At 37.7% G+C, this 21,641-nt stretch overlaps 1 protein-coding gene across 3 annotated transcripts in view; it reads right to left on the bottom strand.

The window, feature by feature from the left end:
• The window catches only part of LOC129249028 (protein rhomboid), a 46,255-nt gene extending 36,703 nt beyond the window's left edge, over positions 1-9,552 (bottom strand). The window contains exons 1-4 of one of the 3 annotated variants that reach the window (XM_054888641.1): positions 9,116-9,552; positions 2,197-2,340; positions 1,823-2,002; positions 1,558-1,757 (exon numbers count right to left, since the gene is read on the bottom strand). In XM_054888641.1, the coding sequence (XP_054744616.1) occupies positions 1,558-1,757; positions 1,823-2,002; positions 2,197-2,340; positions 9,116-9,286 (695 nt within the window). In that variant the 5' untranslated portion in view covers positions 9,287-9,552. Of the gene's footprint in view, positions 1-1,323; positions 1,758-1,822; positions 2,003-2,196; positions 2,341-9,115 lie in introns of those variants that run through there. The other 2 variants (XM_054888640.1, XM_054888642.1) reach the window with 2 other exon arrangements.
• Positions 9,553-21,641: the final 12,089 nt, after the last annotated feature.

The raw sequence follows: 21,641 nt of genomic DNA, 5'->3' as shown, positions 1-21,641 counted from the left end.
AAAAAATATCTGCCGTTCATAGTCGAATTTATGCTGTAGGTCCCTTCATTTGGGAAAAACATCAATATGCACACCACAAATAGGACTGGGAGCTCAGTTAAACACCTAACAGAAGTATACGCGCCAATTATTTATTTATTCTGTTTTTGTAATTGAAAAAATTTCGGGAATATGGCGGCTGGCGCAACAAATGAAGAGCACGAGTTTTCGAATACTCCTTCGAGCTTATGGCGCTGTATTCAACACACTCGGGCTCGATGTTGCTCTAGACGACTACGAGTGTTCGCTTAATGGCTTTGGATACCCCAGAAAAATTAGAGTAAAGATCCCAATTTTATTTCATTTTTCAAAAGTTATATTGAAGGTGTTTGCTCAAAATATTGGAAGAAGGAAATTGTTTAACGTAGGCGCATTTATTTATTAATTGAAGATATTAAAATATTGGAATTGTTTTAGTAATTCTAAACTGTATTCTCTAATGGGTTAGTTTTGTTGGTGTGTGGCCAATGCATTTTATTCAATATATACCTGTGTTCAAAATAATAGAAGCGCGACTCCTATTACCGCTAAAAGCTCTGGCCGTTGTAGGTACAAAATTCAAAAAAATGAACACGTTTGATAAAAATATATAAAAATATATAACTTTCTAATCACAAATTTTAGAAAAACCCTAAGTACGTAGTCTTATTGCATATTCAATTTTAGTATAAAAAGTGGAAGTTTGAAGTGGCTCTAAATTCTCGTTTACTTCTAAGAATTTTATTTTTGCTGAACCTGTTTTTTTTAGCACACGCCTTACGTCTTACGTAAACTTATATGTATATCGGGTGTTTTTTTAGCTGTAAGAGAACTATCGATATCGACAACTATGGTTTGACAGCTGAGAATGGAGAAGAATGCATTGCAAGCGTACACAGCTTTGTTTATTTAGGAAGTGTTATCACAGCCAAAAACGGTGCTCACGAAGATGTAGATACAAGGATTAACAAAGCAAATTCGGGTTTTGGCATACTGATTCAGAACCATCGAAAGGGAACTCGATCCCGCAAATACAAATTAAAAAATTCTATATTTTTTTGTATAACAATTTGATGCTCGCCGTACTAGATTGGGTATCTCTAACGACCTCAGTAATTCGCTCAGCTTTGAGTTGACGGCCACAGCCAGCTAAAGTTTTACCCAATATCCGATTCCGTTTGCGCGTCCGATTTGCAATAAATTTTGTATTATTTGTGCGAGACGATATACCCATACACCATAAAAACCTAAACAATTACGTTCCCATTTAGGAAAACTGCCAAATATTTTTGAGAAATGAAAAAATGCATAATTTTATTGGCACGGAATACTAATGCTGGCTTACATTATGCGAACGATCCAAATGAAATGAGCAAACAAATTCAGTTACACAAAAAATACACGCACACATGGACACATATGTCGATGCAATGGTTATAAAAAATGATTATAAGCAAAATGTATGTACACACATACATACAAATGTTTATGAAAGTTTATATTATTTAAGTATTTGACAAATGACAGTCGGCGCAATACCCTTGACCTTTGACAGAACTGTAGAGTAAAAAACCAAAACAAAGTCCAATCAGGCCGCCAGCAATGTGTGCCTCCACACAAATACGAGGGTTCATGTTGTGATTAACCAGGTAATGGAAAGCGGTAAACCCAACATCGCTGAGGCACAGAATGAACAGCGACACAATGCGCAGGTAACGATGCGGCAATTGGCGGTAATTCTGTTAAGTAAAAATATGAAAAACAGCAATTGCTTAGATACTCTTTAATGTTCAACGCAACCCACCTTCATCAGATGTGGCACATGACTCGCTAGTAGGGCATAAACACTGGCCGACGCGCCCAGCAACGACAGTTCAGGCTGAGAATATGCTGTAGCCAACGATCCTGAAAGTCCGCCAGCAGCATAAATGAAGCCTACTTCCCAATGGCCCTGCTCGCTCTCCAGACAAAAGCCAATCATGCACTGTAAACAGAGAATGAAAGAAATGGGGAAGCGTGAAGAATGATGTGATGTTTTCTTTAGGAAAAGCAAATAACGACCGATTTGTTAGTCATTTATTCGTATTCGCAAAGTCATTTATTAGGCGCATCAACACTCACAGAGAGCCAATGAACTCTAGTGGATTACAGCTACAAGTATATAGCCTGAGTACTTGCCTGTAGCGACACATTCAGCAGCAGGTGTATGAAATCAGAATGTAGCAAAGCGTAGGTGAAGTAACGCCAATAATCGTAGGGATGTCCGGGTATAAACATGAGGCGCTGATAGATGCAGTCATTGGCAATGTAAAAAAGTGCCAGCTGTGATTTCGAAAGAGTAAATAGTAGAACAAAGTTTTAAGTGTTTTGCATGAGACTCTTTTTGTGGTGGTTAGCAATTAGGTTATGCAACTCTGGTGGAATTACGAAAGTGATTAAGCAAAATTGTTGGTTGGAGTGGTTGTCCACTGTGGGGCACACTCAGAATCATAGCCCATTGTGATGCTGCGTGGAAGGATATTAGTAAAATTGCAAGTAATTTTATGCGAAGCAGTGGAATCGAACTCAAGCTCAAACACAGCTGTAGTGACTTAGTGGGAAGATGCTTTTGAGTATTTGGCTTAAAATATTTTATATGAGAAACTTTTTCTTGCCAATAATTAATATCTACCTTCGGAGAAATTGGAACTGGTTTCAATCCTGAAACCTTATAAGTAAATAATTACTTTAATAATATTGCCTTAATACATAATTCAGTTTTAAAAATGTTGAGAACCGTACGGATAATGAGAAGCAAAATTTTTTAGAATATTGATAGTATACTGCATTTCGCAAAAAAGAATTTTATTAAGTGGAGTTTCACAACATAGAATTAGAACTAAAGAATATTGTGCTAAAAAATTTCGCACCTAACCCATAGGCAAAATTAGTCAATATTTGGTGCTTCGAAAGTTTTGTCTTTATATTGAACTAGCAAAACCGGCCCGCTTTGCTGGGCACACTAAAATAGAATAGATATGGTTTAGAACAGAAAAGATATGGTTTTCATATTATTTATTTCTTTATTCTTTATTCAAGCGCTTTGGCATAAACAATATTTTTTGTTTTTCTATTTGTTTTTGAGTAAATATATAATGTTGTTGGCTTCCCAACACGTGAACAGCTAACGTATAGTTGACCATGGGAGAATTCTGGTTCTTCTAAATTCATCCCGCATATTTCTAAAGTTTGCCCTTGTGATTTATTGATAGTTATTGCAAATGCTAAACGAATGGGCAGTTGCAAACGCTTGAATTCAAATGGCAATTCAGGTGGAATCATTGGAATTCTTGGTATTAGAACGTCTTCATTCTTGAATTTGCCAATTAAAATAGTTGCTTGGATAACATTATTCATCAATCGTTTGACTACTTCATTTTGTTCTTGACGTTCTTCTGAGTCTCTTTTCTTCTGAAAATTGTTGAGAATTTGCATGATAAGACTATTAATTTTTTCATCAAAGTTACGCATTTTTCGTGCTCTTCTTTTGCATCCTTTAACAATTTCTTTTGTTTTTTCATTTTTTTTTTTACCATTTTTTTCACTCATGGTGTATCGTAGCTTATCGCATATGAACCGAAAAAATAAATCCACAAAACATAATTTCATTTGAACATTCGGATTTCACATTAAATTCTCAAATTTCGTAAGAAATTATTCACTGTTTCAAAATCCACTCCAAAAGATTCACAAAAAATGTTTACACTTTGCACTTACGTGTTCTCCTTATGGCGTTCAAATCAGGAAGAAATATTGACACATTGTAATATAACTCACACTGCCAATTTGACAGTTCAGTTCCGCTCCAAGCGTTAAAAAAGTAAACGACATTATGGCTGGTTCAAAAGAACGCTGTACGCGTTGCCGGTGTTCCGAATTACAACCAAACTTTACGAAACCCATTTTCAATACTTACTTAACAATGTGTGTAAGTTTGGTTTAATTCGGTACAAAGACGCGGCGTGTCCACGTTTTGGCATATATTTCGAGACCCTAGTCATCAATAGGTATGAAAATTACCCCGTATTAAAGCACTTATCAACAGCTTTCATTTGATACCCATATTGTACATACACAACCAAAGGTTACCCGGGTCCACGTTTTGACCTATATCTCGAGACCCCAGTCACGGAGCGGCATGAAAAATACTCTGTACTAAGGCATTCATATTGTACAAACACATCCTAGGGTTACCAGGGTCCACGTTTTGGCCTATATCTCGAGACCCTAGTCACAGAACGGTATGAAAAACACTCTATACTATAGAAATCATCAACAGCTTCCATTTGCTACACATATTGTACAAACACATCCTAGGGTTACCCGGGTCCACGTTTTGCCCTATTTCTCGAGACCCTGGTATCCGATTCTTAAAATTTCAAAACACAAACCTTCTCCACATGTGTCTCTTAAATGTGACAAAGTTTGGTTAAAATTGGTTAAGCCATTCTTCGTAAAGTTCATCACAACGCGAAAAACGGCTGAATTTTTATATATTATATATTATATATTATATATAGATTACTTTGAAGACGGGCTTGTTTTTCTGCGCTTCAGTATGCAATGCCATATAAATGCTTCCTTTCCTAATATAATCTTATATGTATATAAATAGAAATGGAATTAAAATATGGAGAGCTGTTAGCAGCCCGCCTGAAAATATGTTTGCAAGCTCTCGATGGGCTTGGGGTAGAGATATTCATAGAAGTCGGAAATATGTTCCGAATAGATTCATACTCTGACGGTATCATAAATAATTTCTTTATTAAATGTGCACGCTGGGATCGAAATGTTCCGAAGAAAACTAACGATCGGCATAAACGCGGAAGAGCTAGGATTACCATTTAACCCCCATTGCAGAAGCTGTGGGGACCTTTCAGAGAAGGAGACTGTAGAGCATTTTCTCTGTAAATGTCCGGGCTTGTCAGCTAGACGACTAAGGTCCCTGGGCGCTCCTTTCTTCGACAGTCTAGGGCATTGCGCCAACCTAAATCCAATCAATCTCCTCTAACAGCTCTGGCTGGCTGTAGATATCTGCCTGTTGGAGGTCTCATAATGGTACCGAAACGGTGCTTTAGTGCTACTTGAAGAGTGCCTGTCCGGCACTTCGACCATTTCACCTACCTACCTTGAGAAGGGAATGGATAAAAATATATCGTGGAAAGGAACATGAGAGGACTTTTTAAAATGATTTTTGGCACAGCTTTAACTTTGAGGAACTATTCAATTATCAACATTCGACCTTCTCGTTATAATTGGAGTGTTCGCGTCAAGAAAAAACGGGGAAAAGCTTAACTTGAAATTAAATGAGCTATAAGGCCAAAAGTACTTCGCCTCCATCCAAGGTCTGCAATACAAATTTCTGCGAAGCCTAGTAAACGCGCCATACTAAATAAGAAATAGCGACCTTCAGCGAGATCTTGGGATATCAACTGTGACTGAGGTAGCGAAGCAATTTGCCTTGGCTCACAGAGCAATTAAAAATCATGTCAACGATGCAGCATCAAGCTTACTTCGGCTCAATTCTGCTCGAAGACCTATAAAACGCACAACGGTAGCAGACCTTATGGAGAGCGAGTAGCGATTATATTGTTATTGTATAAGCAAATTTAAATGGCAGAATAGATTGTAATAAACCTTTCGTAAGCGCAAGGCAAAGAGATTGCAGTTCGCGCGTGACGATCTAAATAGAACACCAGCATTTTGGAGGTCCGTTTTTTGCAGACGAGATAAAAGCAAACTTATTTGAACCAGACCACAGAGCTTTATATGGTGCGATGCCAATACGGAGCTCAAACTCCAAAATTTGCTAGCTACTATAAAACCCAGCGGTGGCAAAGTAAATGTTTGAGCTTGCACGCTACCAAATGAAGTTGAAAAGTCGACTTTTATCGAAGAAACAATCAGGAAATATGTTTATTTAAAACTTCTGCATGAAATCACAAATAATACAAACTTGGTTAATATATAAATGTACCCACATTGTTAAAACTCCTGCACAATCATCGGATTTGAAAGTCATCAAAAATTAGTTGTCGATTTTGAGGACAAATATAAGAAAATATTACGTCCAGAATAAATTTAATCTCAAAAAGGCGATACTTGACGAGAGGAACCAAATTAATACAGAATACACCAAAAAATCGGTTGACTCCATGCCACCTGGACATCAAGCTGCAATTTTTATTAAAGGATACCCAACGAAGTGCTAAATACTTTAAAATTAAAAAAAAAATTAAACAAATAGTTGCCCTTTCTGAACTGCATCATTTAAGCTGGCGTTAATTCTCTATTTTTTTTTTTTTTGTTTTTTGTCCTTACACTAAAATGAGTGGAGCATTTTTTGTATTAGCTGCGCAACTAAGTTGCCGCTGTTTGTCAATAGATGCCGTTAGCAGTGTGTGCTAGACGATTCTAATATAACCTAAACATCATAAACCAAGCTTAGACATATGGTAAACAAACTGCTTCGACACATTGGTGATTTTGTTTTGGTATTATATATTTTTGGTTTTGTGAAAATGTCTGATTTTGTGCCAAATAATCGACATTTGCGGGAAGTGTTGATTTTCCTCTTTCATTCGAAAAAAACGACGGCTCAAGCGCATCGAAAGCTACAAAAAGTTTATGGAGATGCTGCTTTAAGTGAAACAACGTGCAGACAGTGATTTTAATGTTGACGACCGTCCGCGTGAAGGAAGACCAAAAACCTTCGAAGACGCTGAATTGGAAGTATTGCTCAATAGGGATCCATGTCAAACGCAAGAAGAGCTTGCTGAACTTGCTTCAGTATTAGAGGTTACCCGCCAATCCATTTCCAAGCGATTGTATGCATTGGGAATGATTCAGAAACAAGGGACTTGGGTTCCTTATGAGTTAAAACCAAGGGATGTTGAACGTCGTTTTTTCGCCTGTGAACAACTGCTCCAGCGGCAAAAAAAGGAAGGGTTTTCTTCAACGCATCGTGACGGGTGATGAAAAATGGATTCATTACAGTAATCCAAAGAAAAGAAAGTCATGGAGAGTGCCCGGTCATGCTTCTACATCGTCGCCTGGGCCGAATATTCACGCTGCGAAGGTTATGCTATGTATTTTGGTGTAACCAAGTTGGTGTTATTTATTATGAACTGTTAAAACCAAGCGAAACCATCACTGGGGATGGGTATCGACTTGACTTGATGCGATTGAGCCGAGCACTGCCCAAGAAGCGGCCGCAATACGCGAAGAGGCATGAAAAAGTGATTCTACAGCATGACAACACTCGGCCGCACGTTGCAAAACCCATTAAAACCTACCTGGAAACAACGAAATGGGAAATCCTACCCCAGCCTCCATATTCTCCAGATATTACGCTGTCCGATTATCACCTGTTCCGATCGATGGCACATGGTCTAGCTGACCAGCAGTTCCATTCATATGAAGACATCAAAAAATGGCTTGATCCGTGGATAGCCTCAGAAGATTAACAGTTTTACCGCGACGGTATACGAGATCTACCAGAAAGATGGGAAAAAGTAGTAGCCAGCGATGGGAAATACTTTCAATGATTCACTTGTAACCACTTTTTCAGAAAAAACTTGTATTTTCATCAAAAAACAGCGAGAACTTAGCTGCGCACCTAATACTTTATGTCGAGAAATGAAATAAAGCAAAATAAATAAGAAGTCTGCATACTCTGTTTTCCATTTTCGCAGAATATTAGGAAATATAGAACACTTTACAAAAAAAACGTATCTGTATGCATATAAAGTTTATGGAATTTGACTACGCCAACTTTACATGGAATTAACTGCAAGTCTTTGACTTAGCCGCAAACTGTCCCCGCTAACGCACGCAATGAAAATGAAAGTGACGAAAATAAGTGGCAGTATCGATGCCATCGCAGTAACGCAACTTACTGATTTGCCACAGCAATTGCACCAGACAAGCCGACAGTTAAACAAGCAGCTGCACTCATTTTAACAGTACTGTTAAATGTAGGCTGTACTAAGTGGCATAAAAATGGTAAACAAGGTACGCACAGGTAGATCCATTACTTCATAGATGATTGCTTGCCGTAACACAAATTCAATTGGAGAGTGCGGCAGATGAGTTCCTCTGTGTGTGTGTGCGCTTACAACCAATTGTGTCAACAGCTAATGTCTGGCTGCTGTTGCTAATGGAATGTCAACAAAAATAAAGCTGGGGACTACTTACACACGGCGCAGCGAAACTCATGTGGCTACAAAGCACTGAAGCAGCAAATAAAAACCAAATCAGGTCAGTTGCCACAGTGAATTATGGGCAACTTGGCAATGTGGCACAACACATATTTTTATATATTTACTGCAATTTGTTGCCAAAAAATATGTAATTTTATTGATAGAAGCTTGCACTCGCGAGCTATAATTTTTGCTAGTGCAGATGTTTGTGAGTGCAGGGCGCAGCGCACAGAATCTATCTTCGGTTCGAATATCAGCGCAAAAAAAGCATACATAATTCGGTTAAAATGTGTTGCAAACACAAAAGCCAATAACCACAAATATTGTATTTACAATACCTACAGAGCCACTCACATACACAGCGATCAATCAATACGCACACATATGTGTACAGGCGTACACTTGTCGTTGCTGTACAATCAAGTGGATCAGCGCAACCACTTCAAAAGTGAACTGTGTTGCGGTTATTGTTTATTTCTCCAATTGTGAAATATGTAATTAATACGAACAATGTGCACACTTTGTTGTTGTTGTTTGAGTAGCTGTTGTTTCCTTCATACGCAAATAGATTAAATGGAAAATGCAAATCAGCAACAAGAAGAAAAGAAAAACCAAAAAAGCAAGAGTAATGACTTTCTTATCTTCTACGCAGGCGCACACATGCATATACTTACGCACACATATTCACGCACACATACATACATATTTCAGCGCCAAACTTGAAGGCAGCCATGTGTTACTCATACGCCCATGTGGCACCACGGAGTATTTTTGGTAGTAATTTTTTGGTGTTATTTTGAATAGAGAGATGGATGCATGCAATTGAAAATTATTTTCAATAAAATTCCGCACTTCACCTGCACACAACACATTATGATAATGAACCACGGTATGCGCCACAAGCGTTTACGCTCCGTTAAGTCGTCAATGAAAATTTTTGAGATTGGCGCTGCACTATTTTGCATGAGCAGCGGCTTGGCAGCAGCTGGAGTGGCACTACCGGCAATATTAACACTATTCAGTTGCATGGTGTCGCATATGTGGCATGCCTCATTGAAAACGTTGAGCGATTGAATTTAATGCCTGCCACCTGACTCACTAACCCCCGGAGAGCTGGTACAAATATGAAAAGCACTCGAAAAGTCTAGCAATTGGTCGCACCCCTAGCCGGCTAAGCGTATAAGCGTTTTAACGATCGTAATACACACGCCACTCGACTGCTGCTTACTACTTCTTTTACTTATTTTTCTTCTGACTTCTGTACTTCATTTTCTCTGCGATGCGTACACCTACAACGCCGCCACACAACTGATCAAGCGGTGCCAATGCTCATCGATTAATGATCGGCGCCGATCGGCATTGGCTGCAAAACTGAGGAAGCGTAAGACGGTGCGCATGACAAGGCATTTGCTTTATTTTTCGCTGAAATGTGTAAAAGAATTTTCATTGTTCCTGAGAGGATAGTGAAAGCAGCGCGAAAGAATTGATATGTGAGAGTGTTTTGTTTTTAGATTTTCGCAAAAATTAAAAGTTGGTGCAGAAGGGGAAATGCATGCAAACACGTGTGGTCGTTTATGGTGCAGCACAAGCATACACACATACACACACGCAAGTGAGAACTACTTACATTTTTAATCTACTAAGTTCAAAGGCCACAAGATTACAAACATCCAGCTCTTGTTCGCAGAAGTCTAAATGACAAAAACAAGAGACAAAGTTTGAAGAAATACATTAAATTTTTATGAATTTAGTTCGTTTTAAATTGTTTCATATTTAAGCAGTTCAAAAACACAATTCATTTTGTTATAAAAACAACATTCTTTCACATTTAATTGCAATTTTGTGAAGATGGCATGCGTAAGGAGTGCCATTTGAGTTGAATACCTAAAGTCTACAATAATACAATTAAAACTTAAAGTCTACATTCTCAGCCTTTGTGGTAAATCGGTAAGCGTAAACGTTTTAATTCTGCCTGTTTTTTTGCTTGTGTTTTTTCGTTTTTAGTTTGAGTTACTTTTCGCCTTTGGTACACATTACCGAAAATGAACAAATAGTATCTTTAAACGCCACTGGCGAGCAGTTCTTAGTGGAAATAAATACTCTGGAATAGCACATTTTTAGGCGTTACTATGATTTCCGTCAATAGATTCATTCCAATGTTGACGGTTTGTGGATGTGCTATGCTGGTAAACGTGACCATCACAACATTGTAGCATACTTACCGGATGAATATAAGCGGTTAAGTGTCATGTTGACTACAAACTCGCAAGCTTAGTTATGCGGAAGAACTTGTCAATAAAAAACTATTAAACATGTATTAATAACTTAACATATAAACTAATAAGTCATTAATACCTATATCTACATGTAGTTCAAATTTTAATAAGTTTGGTAATGGAATACCTTATCTTTTTTAAAGAAAAATAAAAATATGAACTTTTTATAAATTAAATTTTAAATTTTACTAAAAAATGTATACTGCGTTTTTTTAAACTTTTTATTTTCTAAGAGGTTATGATTTAGGTTTTGTTTGATTATGCTATTCATTAGAAATGAAGGAGAATTATAAATTAACCCTAGAATTAAATTAAATAAAAAAAGTTAATATTGCATCTTCTACGAATTAAACATTCTGGTTGGTTTCCCTCAGTTATTGTGTCGTTTTTATAAAAGGCATATATACAGCGGCTCGCAGCTTATTTCATGCAGGCGAACTACAGGGTGAACGATATTAAGTATTACCTATTCAAAACACCATAACTTTTTTGTGTGAAATTAGTTTTTATTGATTTCAAATACAAAATTTTTTAAAAATGATTACAATTTTAACATATTCACTTAGCCTTCAAACGGTCAAAAAATGAGTTGCATGCCACACGAATATGATATTGAGGTATTTTGGCCCGTTCTCGTATAATCGCTTTTTTCAGCGCATCCATACTAGCATATTTTTTAGTCCTCACCTTGCTCTCCAAAATGGACCAGATGGAATAATCCATTGGCGAATTCGAAAGCAATTGTGTGGACGAAATGAAGTGTGGAACATGATTTTTTAACCATTCTTGGTTCACACGAGCTTTATGGGACGGTGCCGAGTCCTGCTGGAACGTCCATGCTCTACGACCGAAATGTTTGCGTGTCCACGGCTCTAAATTAGCTTCTAAAACATTTTTCCGATAATAAGTCGCATTCACTTTGACACCAGGCTCGATAAAAACGGTTGGAGAGCGTCCATCAGTGGTCACTGCGGCCCAAACCACTACTTCCGATCGGAAATTGCTTCGAGTGGCCATACGTAGGCTCAAATTCTCGTATGAGCGTTCGGTCAAGTAACCACGATCGTTTTGGGTGTTTATGAACTGCTCAATTCGAAAATTTTTTTCATCAGGAAACACAATGTAAGGAAATTCGCCACGTTCGTGCAAGTGCAACAACTCCTTTGCTCTTTCGCACCGAACTTTTTTTTGCTGGGGTGAAAGATCGTGTGCTTTTTGGAACTTGTAAGCCTTGACCTTGAGCTCATTTTTCAATATGCGTCGAATGCTGCCTTCCGATATTTTCAGTTCTTTGGCCATTTTTCTTCCACTTCGACGTGGATTTCGTTCAAGTCGAGCCTTCACTTTCCGAACCATTTCTGGCGTTGTGGCGGTTTTTTTTGGTCCACCTCCATAGCGTTTTGCAATGCTACCAGTATCATTGAAACGTTTTATAGTGCGATACACAAACATTTTATTCACTTTGAGGTGACTGAGCTCACGAACAATGGCTGATTGTGATTTTCCACCCAAATATAACGCATCACACTATTCCATCACAGAAAAAAAAAAAAATTCAACAAAACAGAGGCGCAAATGCTTTTGATGGCTTATAAACAATATATTGAACTGTCATTAGAACAATTTTGACGTTGATGTCATGGGCTGTTTTACAGATACAAGCAGTGTGAAGTTGGTAACACTTCATATCGTTCATCCTGTACTAAAACTTCGAATGCCGTATTTTGAAAGCTAAAACTTTTTTTGAAAAAAAAAATGTAAATATCAAATAATTTATATGCAATTGCAGTATAAAAAAGGTACTTCATGTATTTTTTTAAGCTTTAAATATAAAATATAAAAAAAAAGCACAGAACAGTTCAAAATTTTATGTCACAGCTTATTTCATGCAGTATTCATTTTTTCTTAAATTGAAGTTAAACCAATGATTTAAAATGATTAGTACTTTATGTGGTACCCTTTGGCTTTATTAACAGCTTTTAACCTTTCTGGCATTGACTCCACTAGCTTTTTCGTTACTTTCGTTCCGATTTTGTTCCACTCCTCCAAAATTTTATCTGACCTCTATTGCTTATGTGATGTGTGCGGATTTTTGTTTCCAATAATGACCATAAATTCTCGATGACGTTCATGTCAGGTGATTGAGCCGGTGGTTACATTAAATGTGGGTAGTACCATATGAGACATGTCTGCATGATTGCCGCCATTGTCCTGGTAGAAACGGGAATCTTGAGGTATTCCAAGTTTCGCAGCACTTTGGAGTAGATTATCTTTTAGAATATTGAGGTACATACATTGTCTTGTCCATAATACCCTCGACAAACACTAAATTTCCTACTCCGGTTGCTGACATACATGCCCATACCATTACACTGCCACCACCATGTTTCACAGTCGGATTTATGTTGCTTTTGTGGAGCTCTGTATTAGGTTTCCGCCAGACGTAAGACATTCCATCTGAGCCGAATAGGTTGAATTTGGACTCGTCAGAAAGTATTGTATTATATTATATTTTCCAGAAATCAAAATCGGCTCAATTGATTTTTTTTACTTATGAATGGCTTCTTTCGAGCTACTCGACCATTAAAGCCCTTTTCACGTAGTACCCGTCGCACTGTTTCGACGCAACATAATTTGCCCACTTCCTGCTGAATTTCGTTTAGCAGTTTTGGAGCCGATAGCATTGGGTTTTCTTTTATTTTTCGAACATTTAAACGGTCATCACGTTCGTCAAAAGTTTTATTTGAGGCACATCGGCCTTTATTTTGCACCCGATTTTCATGAACGAAGCGTTCATGATACTTTGTACTGTAGCACTACTCAAACAAATTATTTCCGCAATTTTTCGCTGTGACTTTCCGCTTTGAAAATGCTTGATGACCAGTTCTCGCTGTTCAATCGTAGTACGTCGGCCCATTTTTTATATATTTTTATATTGTCCACTTGGCGATCACAAACATACCAAAATTGCATAGAACAATAACTGTGCGCTAGTTACATAAACAAAGAAATTCAAAATACCGTTAACCAAGCGACTAGCCGTCGCCACAGCATAAACAAGTGCTCGCATAAAATAAGCTGTGAACAAAGATACCGCATTGTGGTTGCATTTCATGCCGTAGTGTGAGTGGGACTATATTTTCACGAATTCTGGTGTACTCTTTATGTTAGCAAATCATTTAACTAAATATTTATATTAATATATATTACATAAAATTTTTTTTAAATTGCGACAATTTTTCATTCTGCAATAATTTAAATTCATAAGCTGAAACTGTATGAAATAGGCTGTGAGCCACTGTATAGATATAATTGGCGCGTACACCCCTTTGGAGCTGCTCCTCCTATTTGTGGCATGCGCCTTAATGTTGTTCCACAAATGGAGGGGCCTACAGTTTCAAGCCGACTCCGAACGGCAGATATTTTTATGAGGAGCTTTTTCATGGCAGACATATACTCGGAGGTTTGTCATTGCCTGCCGAGGGGCGACCGCTATTAGAAAAATGTTTTTCTTAATTTTGGTGTTTCACCGAGATTCGAACCTACGTTCTCACTGTGAATTCCGAATGGTAGTCACGCACCAACCCATTCGGCTACGGCGACCGCCTATAAAAGTCATAGGGTTTTTAAATTGCATAGGGTATTTTTTCACCCCACGTTTTTTTGTTACATTGCTCTTTCTACTGTTACCTGCTACTGTTTTGACTACAAGAAGCTTAATTTAAGAAACCACAAAATCAAGAAATTTAACTTTCTTCCAGTTATTAAATTATATACTGCCATACTGGGGCTTCCGTAAGAAGCAATGGTTTTAGCGTAAGAAGTGCAAATGACTTGAATATTTTAGTTTGTCGAAACATTTTCTTGACAAACTGTATCAAACTTAAAAACTTTTTTTCATGTATGTAAATCGTATGGAGGTACCAAAATTCGAAGTATTAAATGGTAAATTTTTGTTTTTTTTTCAATTATTTTCCCTTTTTATGAAACTTATATGCAATTGCAATAGCAGAAGGTTTCTGCCCTCGCATTCGTTGAAAACTTTTTGGTCACTCACAAAAGAAAGTAAATTCTTCAGCTTACCGAAACCATATGTATGGTACTGCCTGTAGCGGCGGCGTTTTTGATGAACGCCGAAAGTAACAATAAATCCGCTTCACCAGCATTGCACCAACAACCGACAATGGTTGGGACCAAAGGTGCACCAAGCGAAAAGAAATCGAAACTGAAATCAAAGCGAAAAACCAAAAACCAAAACCGAAGTCGTGGCTGAAACAGTGCAACACGAATGGAAAGTGAATTTCCTACGCTCGCTGCAACGCACATGAATCAGCAAACATGCAGCCAGCCCCAAGCGTTGCCGATTCGTTCTGCATTCGCGGTGCTTTGGCCAAGTTTTGTGTGGAGGTATTTAGCATTATTTTTGGGGGAAATTCAATTTGCTGTGTGTGCGCAGGCCTGTGCAGCGAATTAAACTGGTTCCGGTGATCTTTTGCAGCAGCAACAGTGCGCCATGCTGCTGGTGGCGTGCAACATGAGGCAAATGCATTGATTTTGTTTTTATGGCTTGCCAGCCCAAGTTGGCGACAGTAGCCGGCGACTGTAGTGAAAATATCCACCATCGCTGATGACCTAAAATTGCGGCTGAAAACATTTGACAACCTTGCGTGGAGTTTGGCTCTTTGATCCACTGCAGGCAGGCATTGAATTTTTGCTATTGTGTTGTTGCAACGATTTGTTATTGTTTATAGCCGTAGTTGTTTTTGTGCAAGGTGCCAGTGAATATTATTGACCTTCTCCATCGTTGCGCGCAAAATGTATGTTGGCCATCTTTTGACTGAAGCAGTCAGCAAATTTTTCAATACAGTACTCTTCTCGCGCAACGTACGACGTACTGGCACAGCGCCACAGCCTATCAGGTGAGTTGAGGTAGTTTTTTAGTTTGCTTTCGTTTTTGTGATGCTTGCAAACAACCCGATTTGGACAGACACACGGCATTGACGCGCAGACATTCTGATGGGCGCGTTCCATTGGAAATGAAAGTCGGTGGCGGAATGCTGCACTTGCCACACAATCGCACACAATTGCGTCAGCGGCAGTGGCAGTGGCAGTGGCAGCGGGTAGCAGACGGATGGCGGTCAATCGATCGATCTGTCTCGGTCGTGCTCCAATCTCTGTGGTGCTTTGCCCATTTGCGGCAACTTACGCGCACTGCGCGGCCGGCCTTCGAAGAAAGTTGCTCCATTGACCTGCTTGTTCGTGATTGCACTGAAGGTTGTTGTCCACACATGGGAATGCTGGTTTTTTGGTTTTACTTTTTTGGGGCCTTATTTGGTGCAGCAGGATGCTGTCATACACTTAATTGCGAGATGTTGAGAATGTTTTCCCAACCGGTGCATGTGCGCCGTGTTGTGCCGCTGGTGGGAAATTTTTCATGGCATATTAATAAAAAAGCAACCATAATAATAAATTAATAAGTTATGGTGGAAAAGTATTGCCGAAATTGAAATTTTAAATATTTCATAATTCTTTTTTTTTTGTTTATGTTTCCAAATACCAAAGGCAGTTTCCCTGGTTGGTAACTGGCTGTGAACGACACTCTTGTTAACTGAATTTTTTTACTATCTCGCAATAGCCTCGTAAAATTTCCCAGGATTTAGCTTGCCATTCAGGCGCGCCAGACATTTAATGGTGATTTGCTTTTTATTGCCCACTTCAGTCGCACATGCAGATGCCATAAGCTTCCACATGACCAATCCAGCCACTGACTAATCGAGCCATCGAGGAAGAGTACCGCGGCGACAATAAAAATTTGCAAAAACACAAAACAAAAAAACCAACATCGGTCATAAAAATTAATGTCGCCGCTTCAATGTCCCCGAGGCTGCTAATCCCTGCATCACTGTTGCAAATTGTTGATCACAAATCACTGCGGCATTCACACATTTGCCCAGCTGACACTTGTCCCCCATATTCTCAATATGCATGCCCCTCTTCGACGCTTTTATCATACATTATCGGTATACCCTTCCATCGGCCAGCACAATTAGGCGGCCATCCCGCGGCGGTATCTTTCAGGTAACACAAAGCAAACGAGTTTCACACACAAGCAAAGGCAGATAACACTAATCGTGCATTAGATGTTGCATCAAAGAACCATACGCCGCTCTGTGCTTCACGGCTGCACATACTGCTTGCCACAAATGTGTGACAGCAGACAAGCTGAGCTGCGTGTGCGTGAACGAAGCTGCGCTGATGAATGCCAACGGAGCGCGGGTATTGGCTTCAAAGCAATGGCGATGGGAGCGATTAAGCGCAGCATGCAACAAATATTTGTGGGGTGATGTACGCACTGTTGTTAATATTGTTGTTCTTCTGTTGATTTCGTGGTCTGTCCAGGCCATTTATCTCTCTTAAACACTGGGGTGGCCAAAGAAAGTCTGGTATTGAACTTTTTTGTTTTGTTTTTTCTTGTACTTTTTATTATTCTCTGCCACATTGCGCACTGCGTTCCCGTGCCACATGTTGGTGTGGTGGTAGTATTTATCATATGCAACATCTCGATGTCTGACCCTTCACAGTCGTAAAAGTTTTAATGGAAGTAATAGTACATAGGCAAATGGAACCTGCTTTGGATATGAAACAAATTAGCTAGCTTGGCACCTTCGGCACTGCTGCCACCCAGAATTGGAATAGATCACACATGGATGTGCATTTGGCTTGAACCCATGGGCTTCAGTTGGATTAAGATTTCACTGTCAAAAAACTACACAAACCGAAATACATCTTATTATTGTCATAAAGAAGGAGGATAGCGTTTATCTGAGCGTAGGAGGCATATTTACATAACACATTGCCACACGTCAGATGGTAAAGATTGAGAGAAGAAATCGAAGTGAGCACAGCCACCAAAGGGACAATGAAATTCGTCTTCGGTTTCCTTAATGGAAAATTCTAAGTTAAGCCGATTACGAAGCCTTAAGCAGAGAACTAAGACAGTGTCTCAGTCATTCGTGCGGCTTAAGGGCCTATTATCGACTCAATTATTGTTGTAATCAAGATCTTAAAACTACTCTGTGTCACAAAGAATGTGTGAAAAGTGGCGCTGGACGTTAAAAACTGCATTGATAATCAACAGCACATAAGTAAAGAGGAAAAGAGAGAAATGGGAAGAACTAAAAGTAATGATGACATATTAGGTTAGGCTAGGTTGTAGCAGTTGTCCACAATGGGACACTCTCAGGCTCATAGCCGATTGTGATCCCGTGTGGGCAACTTGCATTTTTCTCTCCTAAGCCCAGTATGTACTTTTCAAACATTTTAAAAGATTCTTGATTTCCTCAGAACTGAGATCTTCCGATTAATTAAAAAGTTCTCTAACTAAATTGACGAATCTACGTCTTCCTCATCTACAAAACTTCAGCAGAGGCCATGTCTTTGCACGCCCATGCTCTGGGAGGTACGCAAGAAATCCACCATGTCCGCTTAAAATTTGTGTCAGATAAAAATCTTAGCTTGGGAATCAACTTATATGTCCAACAACCTTTGGAAGAGTGATCCCATATATTTTGCTACTTGGCTATCAAACATGTGCGCTCGGTTATCTTGTCTTCAGTCGTCGGTTTGTGTCGACGTGAGGGCTACAGTCGCTTAAGTTCCTCTGGTCTTGTATCGTCATCTCCCTAACCAAATTACGTCACACACACAGCTGCGAACATTTATAAGTATGTAGAGACAGAATTCGAGGTTCGGTATAGTCTCTGGGGTTGAGGAAGTTATCGGCGACTGTGAAGACAAGGAATTCACACAAAACTGGTCCATATACATAGAAAGTCCAGGATAGGGACACAAAAAATAGAGTACCCTTCCCTCTGGAGGAGTGTTAAGTTGGCTCCTAAGCCTGAGAGGCCTTTTTGCCAGCTGGACTATAAAATGCCAGAACATCTTCCCTGTGAATGTGTAGCTGTCGCTAGATGAAGACTCGCACACCTAAGTAGTGTGACTCTAAGTCCATTGGTGATATGGAACAAAAATCCTGCGAAGGTTCTTAAATTCTTTAGAAGCCTCCAAGAGGTGCATTTTAAACCAATAATTATAAAAATAGCAACCGACTGATTATCATCCCTCCATAGAATAAGTTTCTTCATCTCGCCGTTCAGAATTTGTTTTAGCTCATCAAATCAACTCACTTCTTCGTTTAACTGAAATTAAAGGGAGCTTACGTAAAAACAAAACAGGATGCTTGGCATTTTATATACAGAAGAAAATAAACAACACCGTCGAAAAAACAAAAAAATATAAAAATCAACGCTATTTATTGTATTTTTTATAAAAATTGTCTACCTAAAATGGCGAATCTACGCCTAGGTAGAGCAGGACAATGGCACAGAAAGTGCGAGATCGTCTCTTCCTCATTTAAATAGCGTCTGAAGAAGTTTTGTGTTTACACGCCCTTCCTCTGGGCGCATTTTTGAGCCACTTAAAACTTGCACTTTATTTAACCAAAACTCACTGACTCATAAAAATTCGGATAAAAAAATTTTGAGAGATTTTGATGAACATTTGTTGTTTTTTTTTATTTCAAAATTTATATAATTTGCGTAGGTGAATGAACTACATTTTCATAAAAAAAAAGGATTAAAATTAAAAGAGGAACAAATGAACTATAAAAAACTGTCAGCAAGTCTTGTTTTACAGTTATTTAGCGCACTGTGTTATTATCCACTTCTACTGTCCAACATCTTAGTGCCTTGGGTAAATTGAGTAATTTTTACGCCTTTTTTAACGAAAGGCCGAAAAATCATTTTAAAGAGTACTTGCCAGTCTTAAACGAAAAAATGTGTGTGGGAGTTACCACAAATAGGAAAGTCACCAATATGAAATTTTACTTCTAGTTGGCAGAAATACCCTGATGTTGCAGAAATACGAATACAAACCATATTTTTGCAACTAAAGGCCAATAAAATGATGATTTTAGTCTCAGTAATCGGATATTGGAAGGACCAGTGCCTGATGCCGAATTAAACTGCCAAGTGCACAACTTCTTTGCAGCTGTTAAATTTTGAACTTTAGCTCGAATATGCAGAGGAAATGCAGTGCTTGAGAGGAGATCCAACTGAAAGGAATCCCCACAGGCACAGTTCCCCAATCAATACAGTTCCAAACATTGATTGAATTCAAAAGCAAATTATTACTTCCCTGCGCTATTTTTCGAATCTATTCTTATTGATTCTCTGTTACTGAAACTCTTTGAAAATCAGCTGTAAAATTGCAGAAATCATTTTATACAAAAAGTGATATTGAAAAGAGTTTGGAGAAAGAATGGAAATTTAGACTTATTTAATAACTGATGATTTGTTTTTTGCGTAGTAGGGGTAAGATCTAAACATACTTACTTATGTACAGAAGAAACTCAACGCATTTACAGCCGCTTCCTCAAAAACAAATAACGAGCCTCTGAAAGCCCATTCAGCGCCATTCAAATGACGCACCGTCGTCAATATAGGTATGTTGCATGCAACACACATCGTTTAGACCTCGCGCTAATTTATTGCGCCTAGTGCTACTAGCGTGTGCGTGTGTGTGTGTGTGTGCAAATGGCGATGTGTTTGCATTTATGCGTTTTGCACATAAAAGTGCATTAAATACTTGAGAAACCAATCCGCCCGGCTTGGGAATACTCGTTTCTGTTGCCGTCTTTGAGAAGAAAAAAAGCCAAGAATTGCTTCAGGACAAGCGTGGAGCCGCACCAACATTCATTATTTGGTTTACTTTGTGCACACAGCTACATAAACATATTCACAAGTTTATGTGGAGACTCCCAAAGGTGTGCAACTTGCATATCGATTGCATAGATGATTTGTTTTTGTTGTTCTTGTTTTTGTTTCCTAGTGGCGATGTTGCAGCATTACTCGTAAAGTAGGTCAACAGCTTCGATGGTTTCGCTTAAATGTGACTGTGAATTTTTTCATGCCTCATTTGAGGTGCTTTGCCGCATTTCGTGCCTTTGTATTTTCCTTGTGCTGATGTTGCTGCTGTCGCTGTCGCTGTCTTTGTTTTTGCTGACCAGTGGGTTGGCCGACTAGTGGGGTAGGCAAGGAAAATTTTCGTGCTGATTTGTTTCATCCCAATTCTGTAGGTGGAAAGGAAACCAAAAATTATGAAGCAAATACGAGTAAAATGGAAAAAATAATACAAATAAAATAGAATAAAACGAAATAAAAAAGCAATTGAATGAGCCAAACCAAAGGTAAATTTAAAGAAAAAAAAAAATAATAATAAAATTTGCCTAAGAAATACAAATCAGAAAATTAATAAAATAATACAAAATATACACTAAAACTTAAAAATTTTATGCAAAATAAAAGAAAAACAAAAAACACATTAAAAAACAAAAAGTTATACAAAAGTAAAAGAACATAAAATAAAATGGAATAAACAGAAATAGAAGAGTATAAAAAAGTAAAAAATAAAACTGAAAATAAAAAAATAATGAATAAAGCGTAATAAATTAAAACCAGAAACAATAAAATAAAAACAAAATTAAATTAAATTAAATAAACTCAAAAATAAAATAAATCAAAAATCAGATACAATGTAGGTACCATATATAAATAAAAAATTTAGTAAAACATATATAAAAGCAAATAAATAATATAAATAAAACAAAATACAGTAAAAATATCAAATAAAATTACATAAAACATAAAAAAGTTAAAAATTTCGACAAAAAGAAAAAAAGAAAATAAAACAGAATAAGAAATAGTAAATCAACTAAAATAAAAAAGTATAAATACAATAAAATTTAAAAAATCAATTAAATGAAATAAAATCAAAACAAAAGATTTCAAAATATAAATTCACTTAAATAATTAAAAATACAAAAATTAAATAATGTTATTTAGAACAAAATAAAATTAAACAACAACTGAAATAAATAAAGGAAAAATAGCAAAGGTGTATAAAATATAAGAAAAAAACAAAACAATAAGTAAACCAAAGTAAAGAATAGCAAATAAATTTACATAAAACATAAAATATATAAAACAAAAAAATTTAAGTAAACCAGAACAGAAAATAAGTAACCAAATGAAATAAAATAAAAAGC

Source organism: Anastrepha obliqua, chromosome 5 (assembly GCF_027943255.1).
Source record: "Anastrepha obliqua isolate idAnaObli1 chromosome 5, idAnaObli1_1.0, whole genome shotgun sequence".
Taxonomy (NCBI): Eukaryota; Metazoa; Arthropoda; class Insecta; order Diptera; family Tephritidae; genus Anastrepha; species Anastrepha obliqua.
Note: the sequence above shows the minus strand (reverse complement) of the source record. Positions and strands in the feature narration are given on the sequence as shown.